The following is an 18462-nucleotide window of genomic DNA, read 5'->3' on the forward strand; positions in this document are numbered from 1 at the left end:
CACCTCTGTGTGGTCTCTGTTGTCACCTCTGAAAGAAGCATAGGTTTCAAGCAACCTCCCTGCCTCACCTGGCTGAAAGACACAAGGCCTGGTGACAAAAGCCACCTCATGCTTCTTTTCTGTGCAGGTATCTCCTTTCTATGTCAGTTGGTTACCTCTTATTCAAGACCAGGCTGTCGCACTAAAGTCTAAGTTACCACCCGGCACCCACTGGCAGATGAGGTTGGTCTACATTCAGTCTATATACATCTCCAAGTACCTCAAGAGTGGGTCACAATCCCATTTGAATACCATTGGGTTACAGATCTTTCATGGAGACTAAATGCTTTGTAGAGTATTCTCACTCTGTATTTACTCCATTGGCCTGTATTTTACATACATTAGCATTTTACATGTTCATAGCACTGTACAAACTAATCATAAGTTGCACTACCATACAAAAATCCCAAGCTGACATTGCTTTCATCTGGAGGCAAGCCAATCAGGTTACATGCATGACTCCTGTACATACACACAGCAATGAGATCCATACTCTGCATACACAAAATTGTGAAAATCTGTGAAAGCAAATTGGAATGGGCAACCTCTTGCAAGCCAAAATAATTGAGCTGCTCCTAGGTTTGTCTCTTTTGCTATCTGCTAAATAACCCCCCAAATATGAACTAAACTTAGAATTAAAGATTTTTTTAATAAAATATATTTTTAAATGGACAAGCTAGTGCCCTCTTTAAAAAAGTAGTTTAGAGTAGATTATGGGTCTAAATACTTTAAGATTGAACAGATCATCATGTATATCATGTTTTGCCTTTTTCAGATGACAGATGCTGCAAGGTAACAACCCACCACCATTCAAAGATGAAAAATTAACAAAGTTCTAGACACCAAAGTAAAGACATATCCAGTTACAATGAAAAAAGCACACAGACTGCACTGATTCTGAATATGCATCTGTGCCTCCTCCCACCTATAATGCTATTATAAAAGGTAAATTCTAATGTGAGGTTACTTTATCTTCACTCACAAATTCTTTAAATTTCAATACACGTGAAACACATGTAAACACATTTAGAACACTAAGGAAAGTGCTCCAATGAAGACAAATATATTCTCATCTACATTAGCCTCAAGAACCTGGAGAGCACATTGGCTGTGAGTAGGGGACCAATTCTCACGTACACCAGGGAGATCCAAGAATAACTCTCATGAAATTAATCTTAATCAGGCGTAAGTGAAAAGAAATGAGGCACTATTCCATAAGGTCTCCTCTTTCTAGATTGCCTGGGATCTCATGTCGACTATTAAACTGGATCAGTGAACTCTTTAGCTATATATAATTCTTAATGAAAAAGACAGAATATGTTGTGACCTGTGAAACTACATAAATAGAAAGTCGTTCCATCTGTTTATTGCTTTTCACAGCCTGAATTCCATTGCTGTTTCAGGAATGGTCAAGTCCACATAGGAGTATTCTACATAATATTTACTACTACAGAGAAAAAAGTTTGATCACAGCTGACAAAGTTGGCTGGACTATAGTTTAAGCCCACATTAAAGCATCTGTAGAGCTGATGATAAATGGAAAACCTCAAAGGACACTATTGATTGCTTTAATAATACTTTCATTCTATTAAGTTCACATTTTCAAATTCTTAAGTCATAACAGTGTGAAGTCATGGTGAACTAACAGTTAATGTACAACAAAACTTTTGGGTAACAGCACTTTGAAAGACTTCAGTGTATTACTGTCCATATGCACATTTTGAATTTTCCCAAACCCTTTCATATTTCAGTAATATTGAATGGAGTTAAGGTAGCTTGCTTTCATCTTAACTATAAGGGGATAATAATCAACCTGTTATATTAAACAAAACACTATCTGTAAAAACTCTTTACATATCAGTAATTTTCAAGTAAACAGTTTTATCTATACTTAAAAGCATACAAAACATGGACTAGAAATTTATTGCTGTTACAAAAATTAGTTTGTTACAAGGAGGAAGTTAGGTTAATATTATTGCTGTTGCACAAATGGAGCCCTGAACACACAGAGTGTGATTTCTAATCATTCACTTTAGGGGATGCGTAGGTGCTTAGGAAAGATGAGGCTCATAGCCACTATCTTGTGTTACACTTTGTAAACTGGCATTGTTTTATTGTCTCTCTACAACCATAGCCAGTGCAACTTCTGCGTTCATACACGATCATCCATTAGACCTACTCTTCACGGCAAGTATGAATACTATATTCCATTCCCACATCCTACTTTCTTGATGCAATTTAACCTGATGCTAATTTTAAAAATATGCCTAGTGTATCTTACCATATGATAAGGAACTAATAGGAAGGTTTATCATCTGGAAAGTCAAAAGTGATTCCTGTAATTCATATAATTATGTTTCACCTGTTCACTTCTATTAACTTTCTGATAAGATTTCATGTTCAAATAAAATATTTTTCACTCGCTCTGAGTAACAGACAGCACTCAAAAGCAAGCAGTCCAATAACCACAACTGTGTTATTTGCAAAAGCAAGTAGTCCAATAACCACAACTGTTATTTGCAAAACAGTTTAGACTTGCTCACAAAAATGCAGTCCCGCTTTCTTTCAATTGCATTGATTTCCGATCATTAGAAAGTACATTTATACAGAAATTTCTAAAAGCAATCTGCACTTAGCAGACATTGTACAGTGCTAGTAGATCATACTACTTCCTCGAAGGCAATTTCTTCTTTGTAAGTTATTTGTGCACACAGAATTGCCAGTTTATTTGGTGGTCTGCAAAGCAAACAATTCCACTCTCTCCCTCCCAATTAAGAAGCATACACCATATTCACAACATAAAAGGGCCACTATCAACTTAAACTATATTTGAGTCTGAATTTTTATTTTACATAATACTGTTGCAAGTTAATACCTATTGTACCACTAAGGAGATTAAATCAAATACTTCCATTCTTTCAATTTGTTTGTAGTCAGTTTCACTGACTACTACATAGTAAGTTTCCATTTCCTTTGTGGGTTTTTCACACAGCAGCAAGGAGTAAAACATTTTTATAAAATAGCAAAAGGGCAGGTGTACCCCCAAACCCTACTTTTTACCTCCCTCCCCAAAAAGGACTGGAATTCGTGTTGATGCTGTTCCTGTAACAGTGATGTTTAAACTTTGTGACCCAACCATATTATAACCAGGTGTTTGGGAGCCAGGAATGGGAAAGAGAAGGGTTTAGGCTCAGGTAGATATCTACTGTAGCCTAAATCTGGTTATAACATGGTCAGGTCCAAATGTGTCAAGTGGTTAAGTAGCCAGCATTCTAATCCTAAAGCACTCACATCCATCAATGATTTAAATACCAGGCATGACTAGATGTGGCATGAATGAACTTACTGTTCAGCTCCACTGCCACATCAGTTTTGCCCTTTCCTGCTCCCTGCCCCCCACCCCCAAAATAAGTATCAGCACAGAAAGGGAGTAGTTTAAATATTTGTTGAAGGTTACACAAGTGGATGATCTACCACAAAGAATAGTGAACCTGCAAGCAACAAAGCAAATTCACTTAGAAAACACACACCTTTTCTTTTCTTTGTATGCACAGAAGATTCATGTACTGACAAATGGACCCACAAAGGCAACATCACTTCAGTGGGAACAATTCTCCTCTCCCCAGATTAGACAAAACACACCTAGGTTCGTGAGTGCCCTTCACATATAAAACCCTTAAATTTTCTGTTTTCCTTCAGACAGCTTAAAACATGACATATTTTAAATGAATCTCTCTAAACTCAAAACTGTATTGATAATTACCCACAAAAGTGTGCAAGGTAAAAACCTGGACTCAAAATAAATTAAAAAATACAACGAATTCAACTTGACATTAAAAAGCAACAGAAATACAAAGAACAGAGATTCTTCAAAGTCTTTGTGGGATGAGAGCACTGAAAGGGCCATTGCTAGCAAGGCTGCAGGAACCTCTAATCCATTCTGTGCTCTCAGTTCCAGTCATTAGCTTGGTTTTTTGCAGAATTCACACTCTATTCCTCCACTGAGGTCTTTCACAATCCCTTCTTTGATCAGTTTTTGTAGGAATTTTGTTTCAGTTGTCACATTATGCATAGTTTGTCCTTCCATTGCAGCCATGCAGAGATTGTCATAGTAGTGCAAAGGTGTGTTGGGTTGATGGAGGTCATATCCAAATCCTGCTAAACTCACTTCATCACATAAATGTGTGGCCAGAACAACTGCAGTGACCCCAATAGTGGGAACATTCTAAAAAGAAAAATAAACATTTACAATACAACATCTCTCTCCTTGATCAGTTTTCACAGAGTCTTAGAAACTAGGGGTGGAAGGGACCTCTAGAGGTCACGTAGACCACCACCCTGCACTGAGGCAAGACCAAGTATAGTTAGACCATCCCTGCTGTGTTTGTCTAACCTATTCTTAAAAACCTCCAATGACAGGGATACCAAAACCATCCTTGGAAGCCTCTTCCACTACTTATTTATCCTTATAGTTAGAAATTTTTTTCTAACATCTAACCTAAATCTTCCTTGCTGCCGCTTAAGTCAACTACTTTTTGTATGGACATGGAAAACAACGGATCACGGTCCTCTTTAAAATAGCTCTTTACAACATGTTTGAAGACTTCTTTTCTCAAGACTATATATGCCCCCCCCCCCTTTTTAACCTTTCCTCATAGATCAGATTTTCCAAACTTTGTATCATTTTTGTTGCTCCATTCTGAACTCTCACCCATTTGTCCACCTCTTTCTTACAGTGCAGTGATCAGAACTGAACATAGTACTCGAGTTGAGTACTCACCAATGCTAAATAGAGTGGGACAATTACCTGACATACTACAATCCATATATAAGACATCCCAGAACGATATTAGCCTTTCTAGCACTGCATCACATTTGCAGACTGTTGAGTCATACTCAATTTGAGAACTACTGTACTATAATCCTCAGATCTTTTTATGCAGTTCTACCACCTACCCAGTTATTCCCCATTTTGTAGTTGTGCATTAGATTTTTTTTTTTTTTTTTTTTTGCATCCTAGGAGTAGTAATTTGCACTTGTCTTTATTGAATCTCATCTTATTGATCTGAGACCACTTTTCCAATTTGTCAAGGTCTTTCTGAATTCTAATCCTGTCCTCTAAAGTGCTAGCAACCTCTTCCCATCTTGGTGTCACCCACAAATTTTAGAAGCACATTCTCCACCCCATTATCCAAGTCATCAGTGAAAATATTGAACAGTACTAGGTCCTGTCTGCATCAACAATGAAAGGAAACAGAAGTTAATGAATGAAGCATGAATTCACAGCTTAAATGTATAGCCAAAATTAAAAAATATAGTAAGAGAACCAAAAAAGTACCACCGTGGCTAAACAACAAAGTAAAAAGCAGTGAGAGGCAAAAAGGTATCCTTTAAAAAGTGGAAGTTAAATCCTAGTGAGGAAAATAGAAAGGAGCATAAACTCTAGCAAATGAAGTATAAAAAATATATTTAGGAAGGCCAAAAAAGAATTTGAAGAACAGCTAGCCAACGACTCAAAAAGTATTAGCAAAAAAATTTTTAAGTACATCAGAAGCAGGAAACCTGCTAAACAACCAGTGGGGCCACTGGATGATCGAGATGTTGAAGGAGCACTCAAGGACGATAAGGCCATTGCGGAGAAACTAAATGAATTCTTTGCTTCAGTCTTCATGGCTGAGATTGTAACGGAGATTCCCAAACCTGAGCCATTCTTTTTAGGTGACAAATCTGAGGAACTGTCTCAGACTGAGGTGTCATTAGAGGAGGTTTTGGAAGAAATTAATAAACTAAACAGTAATAAGTCATCAGGACCAGATGGTATTCACCCAAGACTTCTGAAGGAACTCAAATGTGAAACTGCAGAACTACTAACTGTCATCTGTAACCTATCATTTAAATCAGCTTCTGTACCAAATGACTGGAAGATAGCTAATGTGACGCCAATTTTTAAAAAGGACTCCAGAGGTGATCCTGTCAATTACAGGCCGGTAAGCCTGACTTCAGTACCGGGCAAACTGGTTGAAACTAGAGTAAAGAACAAAATTGTCAGACAAACAGATGAACATAATTTGTTGGGGAAGAATCAACATGGCTTTGGAAAGGGAAATCATGCCTCACCAATCTACTAGAATTCTTTGAAGGGGGTCAACAAGCATGTGGACAAGGGGATCAAGTGAATTAGATTTTCAGTGTACTTAGATTTTCAGAGAGTCTTTGACAAGGTCCCTCACCAAAGGCTCTTAAGCAAAGTAAGCTGTCAAGGGTTAAGAGTGAAGGTCCTCTCATTGACTGGTAACTGGTTAAAAGATAAGAAACAAAGGGTAGGAATAAATGGTCAGTTTTCAGAATGGAGAGCAGGAAATAGTGGTGTCCCCCAAGGGTCTGTACCGGGCCCAGTCCTATTCAACATATTCATAAGTGATTTGGAAAAAGGGGTAAATGGGAGGTGGCAAAATTTGCAGGTGATACAAAACTACTCAAGATAGTTAAGTCCCAGGCAGACTATGAAGAGCTACAAAAGGATCTCTCAAAACTAGGTGACTGGGCAACAAAATGGCAGATGAAATTCAAAGTTGATAAACGCAAAGTAATGCACATTGGAAAGCATAATCCCAACTATATAAAATGATGGGGTCTAAATTAGCTGTTATCACTCAAGAAAGAGATCTTGGAGTCATTGTGGATAGTTCTCTGAAAACATCCACTCTATGTGCAGCAACAATCAAAAAAGCAAACAGAATGTTGGACATCATTAGGAAAGGGATAGATAATAAGACAGAAAATATTATATTGCCTCTATATAAATATTGAATACTGTGTACAGATGTGGTCGCCTCATTTCAAAAAGATATACTGGAAGTGAAAAAGGCAACAAAAATGATTAGAGGTATGGAACGGCTTCCATATGAGGAGAGATTAATAAGACTGGGACTTTTCAGCTTGGAAAAGAGATGACTAAGGGTGGATATGATTGAGGTCTATAAAATCATGACTGCTGTGGAGAAAGTAAATAAGGAAGTGTTATTTACTCCTCATAACACAAGAAGTGGATAGAAAGCTGGCTAGATTGTCGGGCTCAACGGGTAGTGATCAATGGCTCCATGTCTATTTGGCAGCCGGTATCAAGTGGAGTGCCCCAAGGGTCAGTCCTGGGGCCGGTTTTGTTCAATATCTTCATTAATGATCTGGAGGATGGCGTGGACTGCACCCTCAGCAAGTCTGCAGATGACACTAAACTGGGAGGAGAGGTAGATACGCTGGAGGGTAGGGATAGGATACAGAGGGACCTAGACAAATTAGAGGATTGGGCCAAAAGAAATCTGATGAGGTTCAACAAAGACAAGTGCAGAGTCCTAGACTTAAGACGGAAGAATCCCATGCACCGCTACAGAGTAGGGACCGAATGGCTGGGCAGCAGTTCTGCAGAAAAGGACCTAGGGGCTACAGTGGACGAGAAGCTGGATATGAGTCAACAGTGTGCCCTTGTTGCCAAGAAGGCCAATGGCATATTGGGATGTGTAAGCAGAGGCATTGCCAGCAGATCAAGGGACGTGATCGCTCCCCTCTATTCGACATTGGTGAGGCCTCATCTGAAGTACTGTGTCCAGCTTTGGGCCCCACACTACAAGAAGGATGTGGAAAAATTGGAAAGAGTCCAGCGGAGGGCAACAAAAATGATTAGGGGACTGGAACACAAGACTTATGAGGAGAGGCTGAGGGAACTGGGATTGTTTAGCCTGAGGAAGAGAAGAGTGAGGGGGGATTTGATAGCTGCTTTCAACTACCTGAAAGGGGGTTCCAAAGAGGATGGATCTAGACTGTTCTCAGTGGTAGCAGGTGACAGAACGAGGAGTAATGGTCTCAAGTTGCAGTGGGGGAGGTTTAGGTTGGGTATTAGGAAAACCTTTTTCACTAGGAGGGTGGTGAAGCACTGGAATGCGTTACCTAGACAGGTGGTGGAATCTCCTTCCTTAGAAGTTTTTAAGGTCAGGCTTGACAAAGCCCTGGCTGGGATGATTTAGTTGGGGATTGGTCCTGCTTTGAGCAGGGGGTTGGACTAGATGACCTCCTGCGGTCCCTTCCAACCCTGATATTCTATTAGTCTATGAAGTAGGGGTCACCAAATGAAATTAATAGGCAGCAGGTTTAAAACAAAACAAAAAAAAAAGAAAAGGAAGTATTTCTTCACACAACGCACAGTCAACCTGTGGAACTCTTTGCCAGAGGATGTTGTGAAGGCCAAGACTATAACAGGGTTCAAAAAAGAACTAGATAAATTCATGGAGGATAGGGTCCATCAATGGCTATTAGCCAGAATAGGCAGGAATGGTGTCCCTAGCTTCTGTTTGCCAGAAGCTGGGAATGGGCAACAAGGGATGGATCACTTGATGATAACCTGCTCTGTTCGTTCCCTCTGGGGTACCTGGCATTGGCCACTGTCGGAAAACAGGATATTGGGCTAGATGGACCTTTGGTCTGACCCAGTATGGCCGTTCTTATGTCTATAGCTCCCACTCCAGCTTTACAGCTGATCATTGATAGCTACTCTGAGTACAGTCTTTCAACGAGCTGTGCACCCATCCTATAGTAATTTCATCTAGCCCACATTTTCCTAGTTTGCTTATGAAAATGTCATGTGTCAAAAGCCTTGACAAAAATCAAGGTATCTCACATCTACAACTTCTCCCACATCCACAAAGCCAGTTATCCTGCCAAGAAAGGATATTAGATTGGGGTTTGGCATGATGTATTCTTGATAAATCCATTCTTATTAACCTACTATCCTCCAGGAGCTTACACACTGATTGCTGTAATAACTGCTATTTTCACCCAAGTGAGCTACCCCAAGTGAAGAACTCACCTATTTTTACAGTGTAGTGTAAACATATTCGTAGGCAAAATCCTCCTCAGCAAAAAAGGGACACACAAATGATTCAAAAAGCCTTAAGTTCTGAATGCTTAAATGCAGTGCATGGCCTACCACTTGTACATGGTATTGAGAAGACCTGCATCCTTAATGCATTTCACAGAAGTACTTTCTTTTTAAAACTTTGGGGTATTTATTTAAAAAAAAAAAAAAAATCACAAGCAGGTCACCTTACATGAACATAAACAAGCCTAACCTCTAACTTTAAAACTAGATTTTTACTTTTTCTATAATTAACGAGAACGCTGAACCCCACTACTCTACAAATATTTAACAGAGAATGTTAAAGAAAATACAAATAGTGTTTGAGAAGAGAAGACTTCGATGTTTTACAATGACTGAGAAATTGCACAAAGAGACTACACTGAATGAAAAGGCCAAACTCTTTTTTATTTGATCTTGTCATATTAGATTTCTAAGGAGCTAAATGTATCTATACAGCACCTCCCCCCCTCCAAAAAAGGTATCTTACCTTATCCCAGCCCCAAAATTTAGATCGAGGCTCAGGATACTGTAGTATATCCAAGGCAGTCTCTTTAACGATGATCGGATTTAAAATGCGAAACTGTTTTGGTGTTACAGGAATTTTCTCAGCCACCTGCTTCCAAAAAAATAGTCGCACCCATAGTGGCTAAAGAGGAAAAAAAAATCAGTTAAAACTAGGGAAACAAATACTTTGACATGACAAATTGGTACTGGGGCATAGCATGTAACTCAATACTATTAAAACATAAGATTGTCCACATCTCATCACAGATGATTTATGAAAAAGACTTACTAGGACATTGATGTATAATTCCCAAACGCCTGAATTCTTTTAAACAAATAATACTTAAGTTGAGAGAGAGAGCGCGAGCGCGAGCAATTCTTTATCTGTTTAGGTCATTTACTTTGAACGTGTGACTGCATTTCTGTGGACAGTCACTCACCCATCTCTATTGCCTCTATTTGGGCTTTCCGACAGCAACACGCTAGAGAAAGCATTTGAAAAGAGAGGAAAAACATGAACAAAATTCCACAACAGTTGGCTGAGTGACTTGCAAACAGGTGTAGGACCTGAAACCAGGGTGACCAGACAGCAAGTGTGAAAAATCGGGATGGGGTGGGGGGTAATAGGAGCCTATAAAAGAAAAAGACCCAAAAATCAGGACTGTCCCTATAAAATCAGGACATCTGGTCATCCTACCTGAAACTATTTTACTCACATTTTCAAACTAACTGTATTTCTAGCAGACAGTGTACATATAAAGACAAGTGTAGTAGGATGACAGGAGAGAAGAGCAAAGAGACTTAGCATTCCCGATGCTGATCTCATGCCAGAATACATCAGAATGTTAAAGAAGTCAATAGAGATGCACTGGTGCTAAACTGGTGAAAGATCAGAATCAGGCTCATTTTATGTTTCTCTCCATACATTGTGTCATGGTGAGCAAATGAGAAAAGTGATTCAAGAAGAGGGTACCTTTTCTGTACATTGGCACATTCTTTCCCAACAAATCCCTATGAAAAACATTTGTTATATCTATTTTTGTAATGTGACTACTCTTCTGATATTACAAAAATACAGGGACTTTTCATTATTAGAATATACTATACGCAGCTTTAAGCACATAAAATGACATTAGAGCCACCAGAGTCAGTCAGATATCCAGTTCAGATCAGAGGGTGCATTCGATAGTTGTTAACATAATGCTGCTATGTGAAATTGTGCCATTTTTTCTGAAAGATGTGCTGGTGTTCTATAAAATTACACATTGCTTGGGCCCAATGGATCACACAGTGATAGTTCCTCAAAGTTCCACAAATGTAATACGTTTTCCTGTTATCACACTGAATGATTATTGATTGTTAGAATTATTACCATTATTTAAATTCAAACAATAATTTAAGGATAATTTCTTCATTAATGTCACTTGTATTATATTTAAAGCATTTTTTTTAAAAAGCAGAACATACAATGCCGAGCACTGTAATAAAACAGTATGTTCTACCTAAATGCATGTGCAAAGTAATTGGTAGTCGTGGTCAATTCTGCAAGTCTAAAAGCATTCCATAAACCCGTCCAGGTTGCAAAACCATAGAATTTAACCTTCCTTTGCATTATCTATAATATTATGTGCACAAACTGCTAAATATCTTGACAGATTTTCTATCAAATATATTGCTAATGAATAATTTATGGAATTTCATGTTTGCATAAACACTCTAATCAATAAAATACAATACTTCAGGTGTCTCTTGCATATAGATCTATTTCTTTAAACATACATTAAGCAACGTATGAATCTTCATACAGAATTTGAAGGGCAGTAACCAACACCAGTAATACCTTACATCTATTACACATAACACAAACACCCCTAAATGTGCATGATGTGGTTTAGCGAGTAAGGAAGGGGACTGGCAGTCCGAACATCTGGTTTCTGTTCCTGGCTCTGCAACCTTAACCAAGTCACTTAACCCAAATTCAAAATGAATTATACTTTACTGAGCACATAAGGCATTTTGATGCTTACTGTGTGTAAAGGATCAAGATACTTGGATGAAAGGCACCAGTGTGAGCATACAGTATTACATCTTGACAGGTTTCGGAGTAACAGCCGTGTTAGTCTGTATTCGCAAAAAGAAAAGGAGTACTTGTGGCACCTTAGAGACTAACCAATTTATTTGAGCATAAGCTTTCGTGAGCTACAGCTCACTTCATCGGATGCATACTGTGGAAAGTACACGAGATCTTTTTATACACACAAAGCGTGAAAAAATGGGTGTTTACCACTACAAAAGGTTTTCTCTCCCCCCACCCTACTCTCCTGCTGGTAATAGCTTATCTAAAGTATTACCAGCAGGAGAGTAGGGTGGGGGGAGAGAAAACCTTTTGAAGTGGTAAACACCCATTTTTTCACGCTTTGTGTGTATAAAAAGATCTCGTGTACTTTCCACAGTATGCATCCGATGAAGTGAGCTGTAGCTCACGAAAGCTTATGCTCAAATAAATTGGTTAGTCTCTAAGGTGCCACAAGTACTCCTTTTCTTTTTGAGTATTACATCTATGTACTGACATGAACAATAACTAGAAGTACTGCAACAAACAGATTGCTTGCAAGGTGGATAAAAAACACACACAAAATTTGATTTTAATTCAACTTTTTTTTAAAAGATATATTTAAAATTAAATTTGAAATTATGCTATGTTAAGGCCTAAATTAAAATATATTACAATTTAAATATCAAAATAATATTCAAACAGAATATGTTTATTGCCAGAAAAGCTAAACTACTGAACTAATTGAAGTCATTGGCTATGCACCTAGAACCCGGGTTTGTTGAAGTGTTACCCAGCTTTTGACAGACCTAGCCCCTTCTGCAGCTGCAAAGAAAATATTTTCTTCATTTCAGTTTATTCAAGTAGTTCAGTGCAATGATTAACTCATTCAAAGTTGTGAAACCAGCTGGAAGCTTAAAAAGTAGAAAACTCGTTTCCCTCTTTTAATCTATCAATAAACACGAGGGGACAGGACGAGAGCTACCATTATAAAATCTTGATGGACAGGATAACCAGAAAGAAATCACTTCAATTAACTACAGATAATGCTGTCGTTGTTTAATAAATCAATTGGTTTTAAATGCAAAAAATGTTGATATACTTTTTTTCTTATGTATCCAGCATATTTAAGGTAGTTTTAACAAAAAACAATTTTAAAATGTTATTTTTTGTGCATTTTTAATTAGATTCTAATTTCCATCCAAATAATACCAATAATAATATGACAATCACTTAGTCCTTATATAGCACTTCTCATCTTTTATATCTCAAAACACTTTACAAAAGAGGTCACAGTATCAGTATCCCTATTTTATAAATGAGAAAATTAAGGGACATGGAGAAGTGACCTGCCCAAGGGCACACAGGCCAGTGGAAGAGCCAGGAATTAAACCCACATCTCCTAAGTCCCAGTTCAGTTCTCTAGCCACTAAGCTATACTATCTCCTATGTAATGTAGCTAGACAAGTCACTGCTAAAAAAAATAAAAATCAATCTAGTATATAAATGTGTCATTCAGCATTTTCTAACAAAAATATAAAAATTAAGAATCTGACTAAATCAATGTTAAGCCACATACTGCATAAATGCATGTAAGTCTCAGAAACATAGGACTGGAAAGGATCTTGAGAGGTCATCTAGTCCAATCCCCTGCCCTCACGGCAGAACTAAGTATTGTCTAGCCCATCCTTGATAGGTGTTTGTCTAACCTGCTCTTAAAAATCTCCAATGATGGAGATTCCACAACTTCCCTGGGCAATTTATTCCAGTGTTTAACCACCAACAGTTTGGAAGGTTTTCCTAATGTCCGAACTAAACTACCCTTGCTGCAATTTAAGCCCATTGCTTCTTGTCCTATCCTCAGAGGTTAAGGAGAACAATTTTTCATCCTCCTCCTTATAACAACCTTTTACGTACTTGAAAACTGTTATCATATCCCCCCCTCAGTCTTCTCTTTTCCAGACTAAACAAACTCCATTTCTTCAATCTTCCCTCATAGGTCATGTTTTCTAGACCTTTAATCAGTTTTGTTGCTCTCCTCTAGACTTCCTCCAATTTGTCCACATCCTTCCTGAAATGTGATGCCCAGAACTGGACACAATACTCCAGCTAAGACCTACTCAGCTCAGCGTGGAGTAGAGGGGAAGAATTATTTCTCGTATCTTGCTTACAACACGCCTGCTAATACATCCCAGAATTATTGCTTTTTTTGCAACAGTGTTCCACTGTGGACTCATATTTAGCTTGTGATCTATTATGATCCCCCAATCCCTTTCTGCAATACTCCTTCCTAGGCCATCATTTTCCATTTTGTATATGTGCAACTGATTGTTCCTTCTTAAGTGGAGTACTTTGCATTTGTCCTTATTGAATTTCATCCTATTTACCTCTGACCATTTCTCCAGTTTGTCCAGATCATTTTGAATTTTAATCCTATCCTCCAAAGCACTCGCAACCCTCCCAGTTTGGTATCATCCGCAAACTTTATAAGTGTACTCTCTGTGCCATTAAATATTGTGTACCCTCCTGGTTAGCAAAAAGTAGTACCACGTTGTACCAACCAATGAGAATCAACCTTTCTTTTGAAAAATCATTCAGAAGTACAAATGCAAAACAGGATTAAAACTGAATATTTAAATCAAAGTTTCCTGCTTGCTGATTTAAAACAATCCACCCTGACTGCTTGTGAAGGATTCAATACAGTAAAATAGTGACTGGACTGGAAAGTCAGTTTTCTGTGCATCAGAAAACCAAGATATGCATGTGATAAGTCAACTGTTTATACCTACCAATGCTTCATTTTTTACCATTGCTTGAAGCCAACTGAAATCGACACTTTTAAATAAGACAACAACAAACAAGCTCTGTGGGTTATATTCATTTTCAGAAAGTGGGGCTCCCTCTGGATAGGTCATCCTTATGGTAGTTTTGTTACCAACATGATCTGTGTAGCCCTGAATTGGTGCATCATTTAATCTAAAAAAGTGAAATAAAACACATTAAGTAAACATGGTATCTGATGTCATTAAAATACCACACAAGTGACTTTAAATACCTAAGTAACAAGTTTTAGTTGGCTCACCAAATTTTATTTGAGCATAATATATCAATAAATTACTCCCCTGGTAACAAGAACAAACCTCAATGGGTGGCCTCGCTCTGAAAAGCAACTGTACAAATACTATTGCAGTGTTCGTGTTTCTTGTTGCCCTATAGCTCAACTAGGGCTCTGAGGGGCAAACAGCAAGCTTACTGCATATCACCACCTGTAATAAAAGGCTCTTCAAGTCAAAATTACCCCTTCAATGACATCTCAGGAATCCCAATGTCCTCAATGGGTTTGCACAATTCTAACTGACTGGAATTTAGGAGACAAGGTGGATGAGGTATTATTGTTTATTGGACCAGCTTCTGTTGGTGAGAGAGAAGTTTTCAAGCTTAAACAGAGCTCTTCTTCAGGTCTGGGAAATTAACTCAGGCCAGGTGTACACTACAAAATTAAATTGACCTAGCTTACGTTGGCATACAGCTGCCATAATAATTACACTGCTTGTGCATATCTATACTTTGCTCCTTGTGTCAGCAGTGTGCCTCCTCACGAGGACTGCTTGTATCGATTGTACTGTCAGTGTGGGACATTGTGGGATGGCTCCTGAAAGCCAGGAACAGTCAACATATGCAAAGTGTCTACACTGACACTGCTTCGACCTAACTACATTCACCCTGACTCTATGCCACTCTGGAGGTGGAGTTAAGTCAGCGTAGCAGGGCAGTTACAGTGACAGGAGCGAAACTGAAGTGTAGACATTTCTATAGTTACTTTAACTTAAGCTGCCGTATGTTGACCTAACTCTATAGCATAGCCTAAGGCTATGTCTATACCACGTGCCTTCTAGTGACACAGCTGTGCAGCTACAGCCAGACCACTAAAAGGTGCGAAGTGTAGCCACTCTATGTCGGCAGGAGAGAGCTCTCCCGCTGACAAAATAAATCCACTCCCAACAAGAGGAAGGAGAGAGCACTTTTCGTCAGTAACACTTTTGTCATTCGGGGGGGGGGGGGGGTGTTTTTCACACCTCTGAACGAAAGTGCAGTGTTAGATAAAACCTTAACCTCAAAGTGTTACTGCTAAATGCATGATGGAACGGATTGTTTAGCAAAAGAAGTTAACACATATTTCAAGGGACTATTCAAGGCAAAGTGGCCCGTTAACATCTTTCCAGTCAGAGAGAGGGAAAGGCAGGGAAAGCAGCTGAGAAGAGGGGCTTTTAGTGGGTTATAGATGGCTGTAATAAGCCATAAATCCAGTGTCTCTATTCAGTCCATAATTTTTAGTGTCTCACAATTCTATTGGTGACAAGAAAAGTAGTATCTCTGCAGGGCTAACAAGGGTAAAAAGCAGTCAAGACTTACTTTTGTCACTAAAATGAGCAAGCAGTCTATATTTTACATTGCACTTGTCATCTTTTAATTTCAATGAGTATTTAATATGACCTCTAGCGAGCCCATATTATTCTTTGCTCATGTCATCACTCCCAAACCCTTTTTCTTTTTCTTTTTTTTTAATAGGAACCTCAGAATTGGTTTTCATTTAAAGAAGACAGTGGTTTATTTCATTTTTATTGACTGTTTATTATGCTTCTGTTATGTGTCTTCCAGAGTGTGTCAACAAGGCAGGTGCATTGAAAATAAAGCTATGTATCACAACTCTGAAACAGAATGCTTTCTAACACTAGCAGATCCACTTACCCTTTCACATGAAACACTTAATACTAGAAATGCAAGATAACTGATCAACTCCCCCTGGTAACCGGAAGGTGGAACAGGTTATTTCAAGAGCCTACATTAGAATGATCAGACATCTATTTACTTTAGGAATTTATATGGTACCAACTTCATGTGAACATTACTGCAGTCACGGACAAAGCACAATTTCCAACTCACTACTTTTATTATCCATGTTGTGTGGTATCTGGTGTCTAGAGCAGTTTCTCAACCCACAGGTCACTACCTAAAAGTGGGTCACATGAATGTACAGAAGGTTCACAGCCACCCCAGCCCTGAGCCCCGCCACCAAGGGCTGAAGTCATGGAAGTCACATAAAATCACGGAATCAGTGACCTCCGTGACCTAGCCTTACCGATTAGCCAATCGAATGCAAGGCGGGAAGAGTTATGGGAAAAGAGTGCTGTGTAGAGTTTCAAGTGAAGAGTGTGTTTTAATCACAAAATGGGTCTTTAGTTAGTGAAATGGATAAATTTTTAAACTGTCCTGTTGCAACTGCAGGTACCAATGATAGTAGGAATTCATCACAACCTGGGAAAAAAAGTAATCATAGGTATAACCCTGCTTACTTAAAGTTTGGGTTTTCATTTACCGAGGACCGAAATGGTGAACACAGGCCACTGTGTGTCATCTGCAGTGAACTGTTAGCAAATTAAAGCCTAAAACCATCAAATTTATATAGACATTTGGAGACAAAGCACGCTAGCTATAAAGACAAGCCTCTTCATTTTTTTAAACGAAAAAGCAGATTTGGAAATGTCAAAAAAAGCATCTGAACATGTATTTACTGTCCGTGAGCAAACACTGCATGCCTCTTACCCTTGTTGCACACCGCATTGCAAAAAAGCTCACACTGTCGCTGAGGAGTTAAGTTTACCTTCTGCTATTGACACATGCACTAAATTGTTGGGCGAGTCAGTGGCAAAAAAATTAAAAGCAATCTCTTTCTCCAACAATACAATATGGAGAAGAATCTGTGATATAGCTCAGAACACACCAAACTGCAAACAACTGATCATCTTTCAGTAAGCAACTGTTTTGCTTTACGACTAGATGAATCAACTGATGTATCAAACCACACTATATTGCTGGTTTATGTGAGGCATGCACAGAAAAGTGATTTGCAAGAACAGTACTTGTTTAGTGTGGATTTGCCTATTTCTATTACTACTGCTGATATATTTCTTGCACTGGATAATTACTTGGAGTTGGTGGGATTAAGCTGGTCGAAGTGTTGGTGTCACATATGATGAGAGAGAAACATTCAGTAGTTGCTCAAAGAATCCCTTTGAAAGCACCCAATGCAACATGGAACTATTGTTTCCTGCACAGGGAGGCATTAGCAGCTAAAGACAAGGCACCTGAGCTTCAAGAAACTCTTAAAAATGCTGTCAAAATAGTCAATTACATCAAACAAAATACCAAGAAGTCATGATGCTTTCAAGTTTTCTGTCAGAAAATGGGCAGTACTCATGTACATCTGCTTTACCATGCTGAAGTTTGCTGGCTGTCCCATGGCAAAGTGTCTCAAATTTAAAAATGAGTTGGCAGTTTTTCTTGAAGAAAAAAAGTCTCACCTGGCAGAACGCTTCAGTAGCAACACATGGTTTGTTTGTGCTGCATATCTGGCACATATATTTAATCATCTGAATTATATGAATCTGTCTTTACAGGGCAGAGGGCACAATCGCTTGCAGCTAACTGACAAAATTGCTGAGCTTAAAAAAAACCCTCTCTGTGAACAAACATGTTTCAAATGATAGGATGGACATGTTTCGTAACGCATATTCAGAAACAAAAAATTTGAAAGATTCCACTAGCCAGGAAGTACTGAAGAAAACGATCAGCAGTCATTTAACTAAATTGCACACAAGATTCTGCAATTACTTTCCAGACAAACAACCTAAGGGCAAAGAATGGATACAGGATCCGTTTGGAGTTGTGTTGGAAAACATGAATCTACCTAAGGAGGAAGAATCTCAGCTGGTCAAGTTATCTTGCATTCGCAATCTATAGAGAAAATATACTGAAATGAGCATTCCCCAGTTTTGGTGCAGTGCTGCTGTTGGAGAATGTCCTGCTTGCCAGTCCTTTTGCCTTTCAGTACAGCATACTTGTGCAAAGCTGGATTCTCTGCCTTGACTCAACTGAAGAATAAAAGCAGGAATAG

General features: G+C 38.6%; 1 protein-coding gene across 6 annotated transcripts in view; it reads right to left on the reverse strand.

The window, feature by feature from the left end:
- Positions 1–362: 362 nt before the first annotated feature.
- Positions 363–18462, reverse strand: part of ST3GAL5 (ST3 beta-galactoside alpha-2,3-sialyltransferase 5) — a 39323-nt gene continuing 21223 nt past the window's right edge. For all 6 annotated transcript variants that reach the window (XM_074951871.1, XM_074951868.1, XM_074951869.1 and 3 more), the window contains exons 5-7: positions 14297–14483; positions 9438–9596; positions 363–4264 (exon numbers count right to left, since the gene is read on the reverse strand). In XM_074951871.1, coding sequence (XP_074807972.1) covers positions 4001–4264; positions 9438–9596; positions 14297–14483 — 610 coding nt within the window. In that variant the 3' untranslated portion in view covers positions 363–4000. The remainder of the gene's footprint in view (positions 4265–9437; positions 9597–14296; positions 14484–18462) is intronic.

This window comes from Natator depressus, chromosome 4 (assembly GCF_965152275.1).
Source record: "Natator depressus isolate rNatDep1 chromosome 4, rNatDep2.hap1, whole genome shotgun sequence".
Lineage (NCBI taxonomy): Eukaryota > Metazoa > Chordata > Testudines > Cheloniidae > Natator > Natator depressus.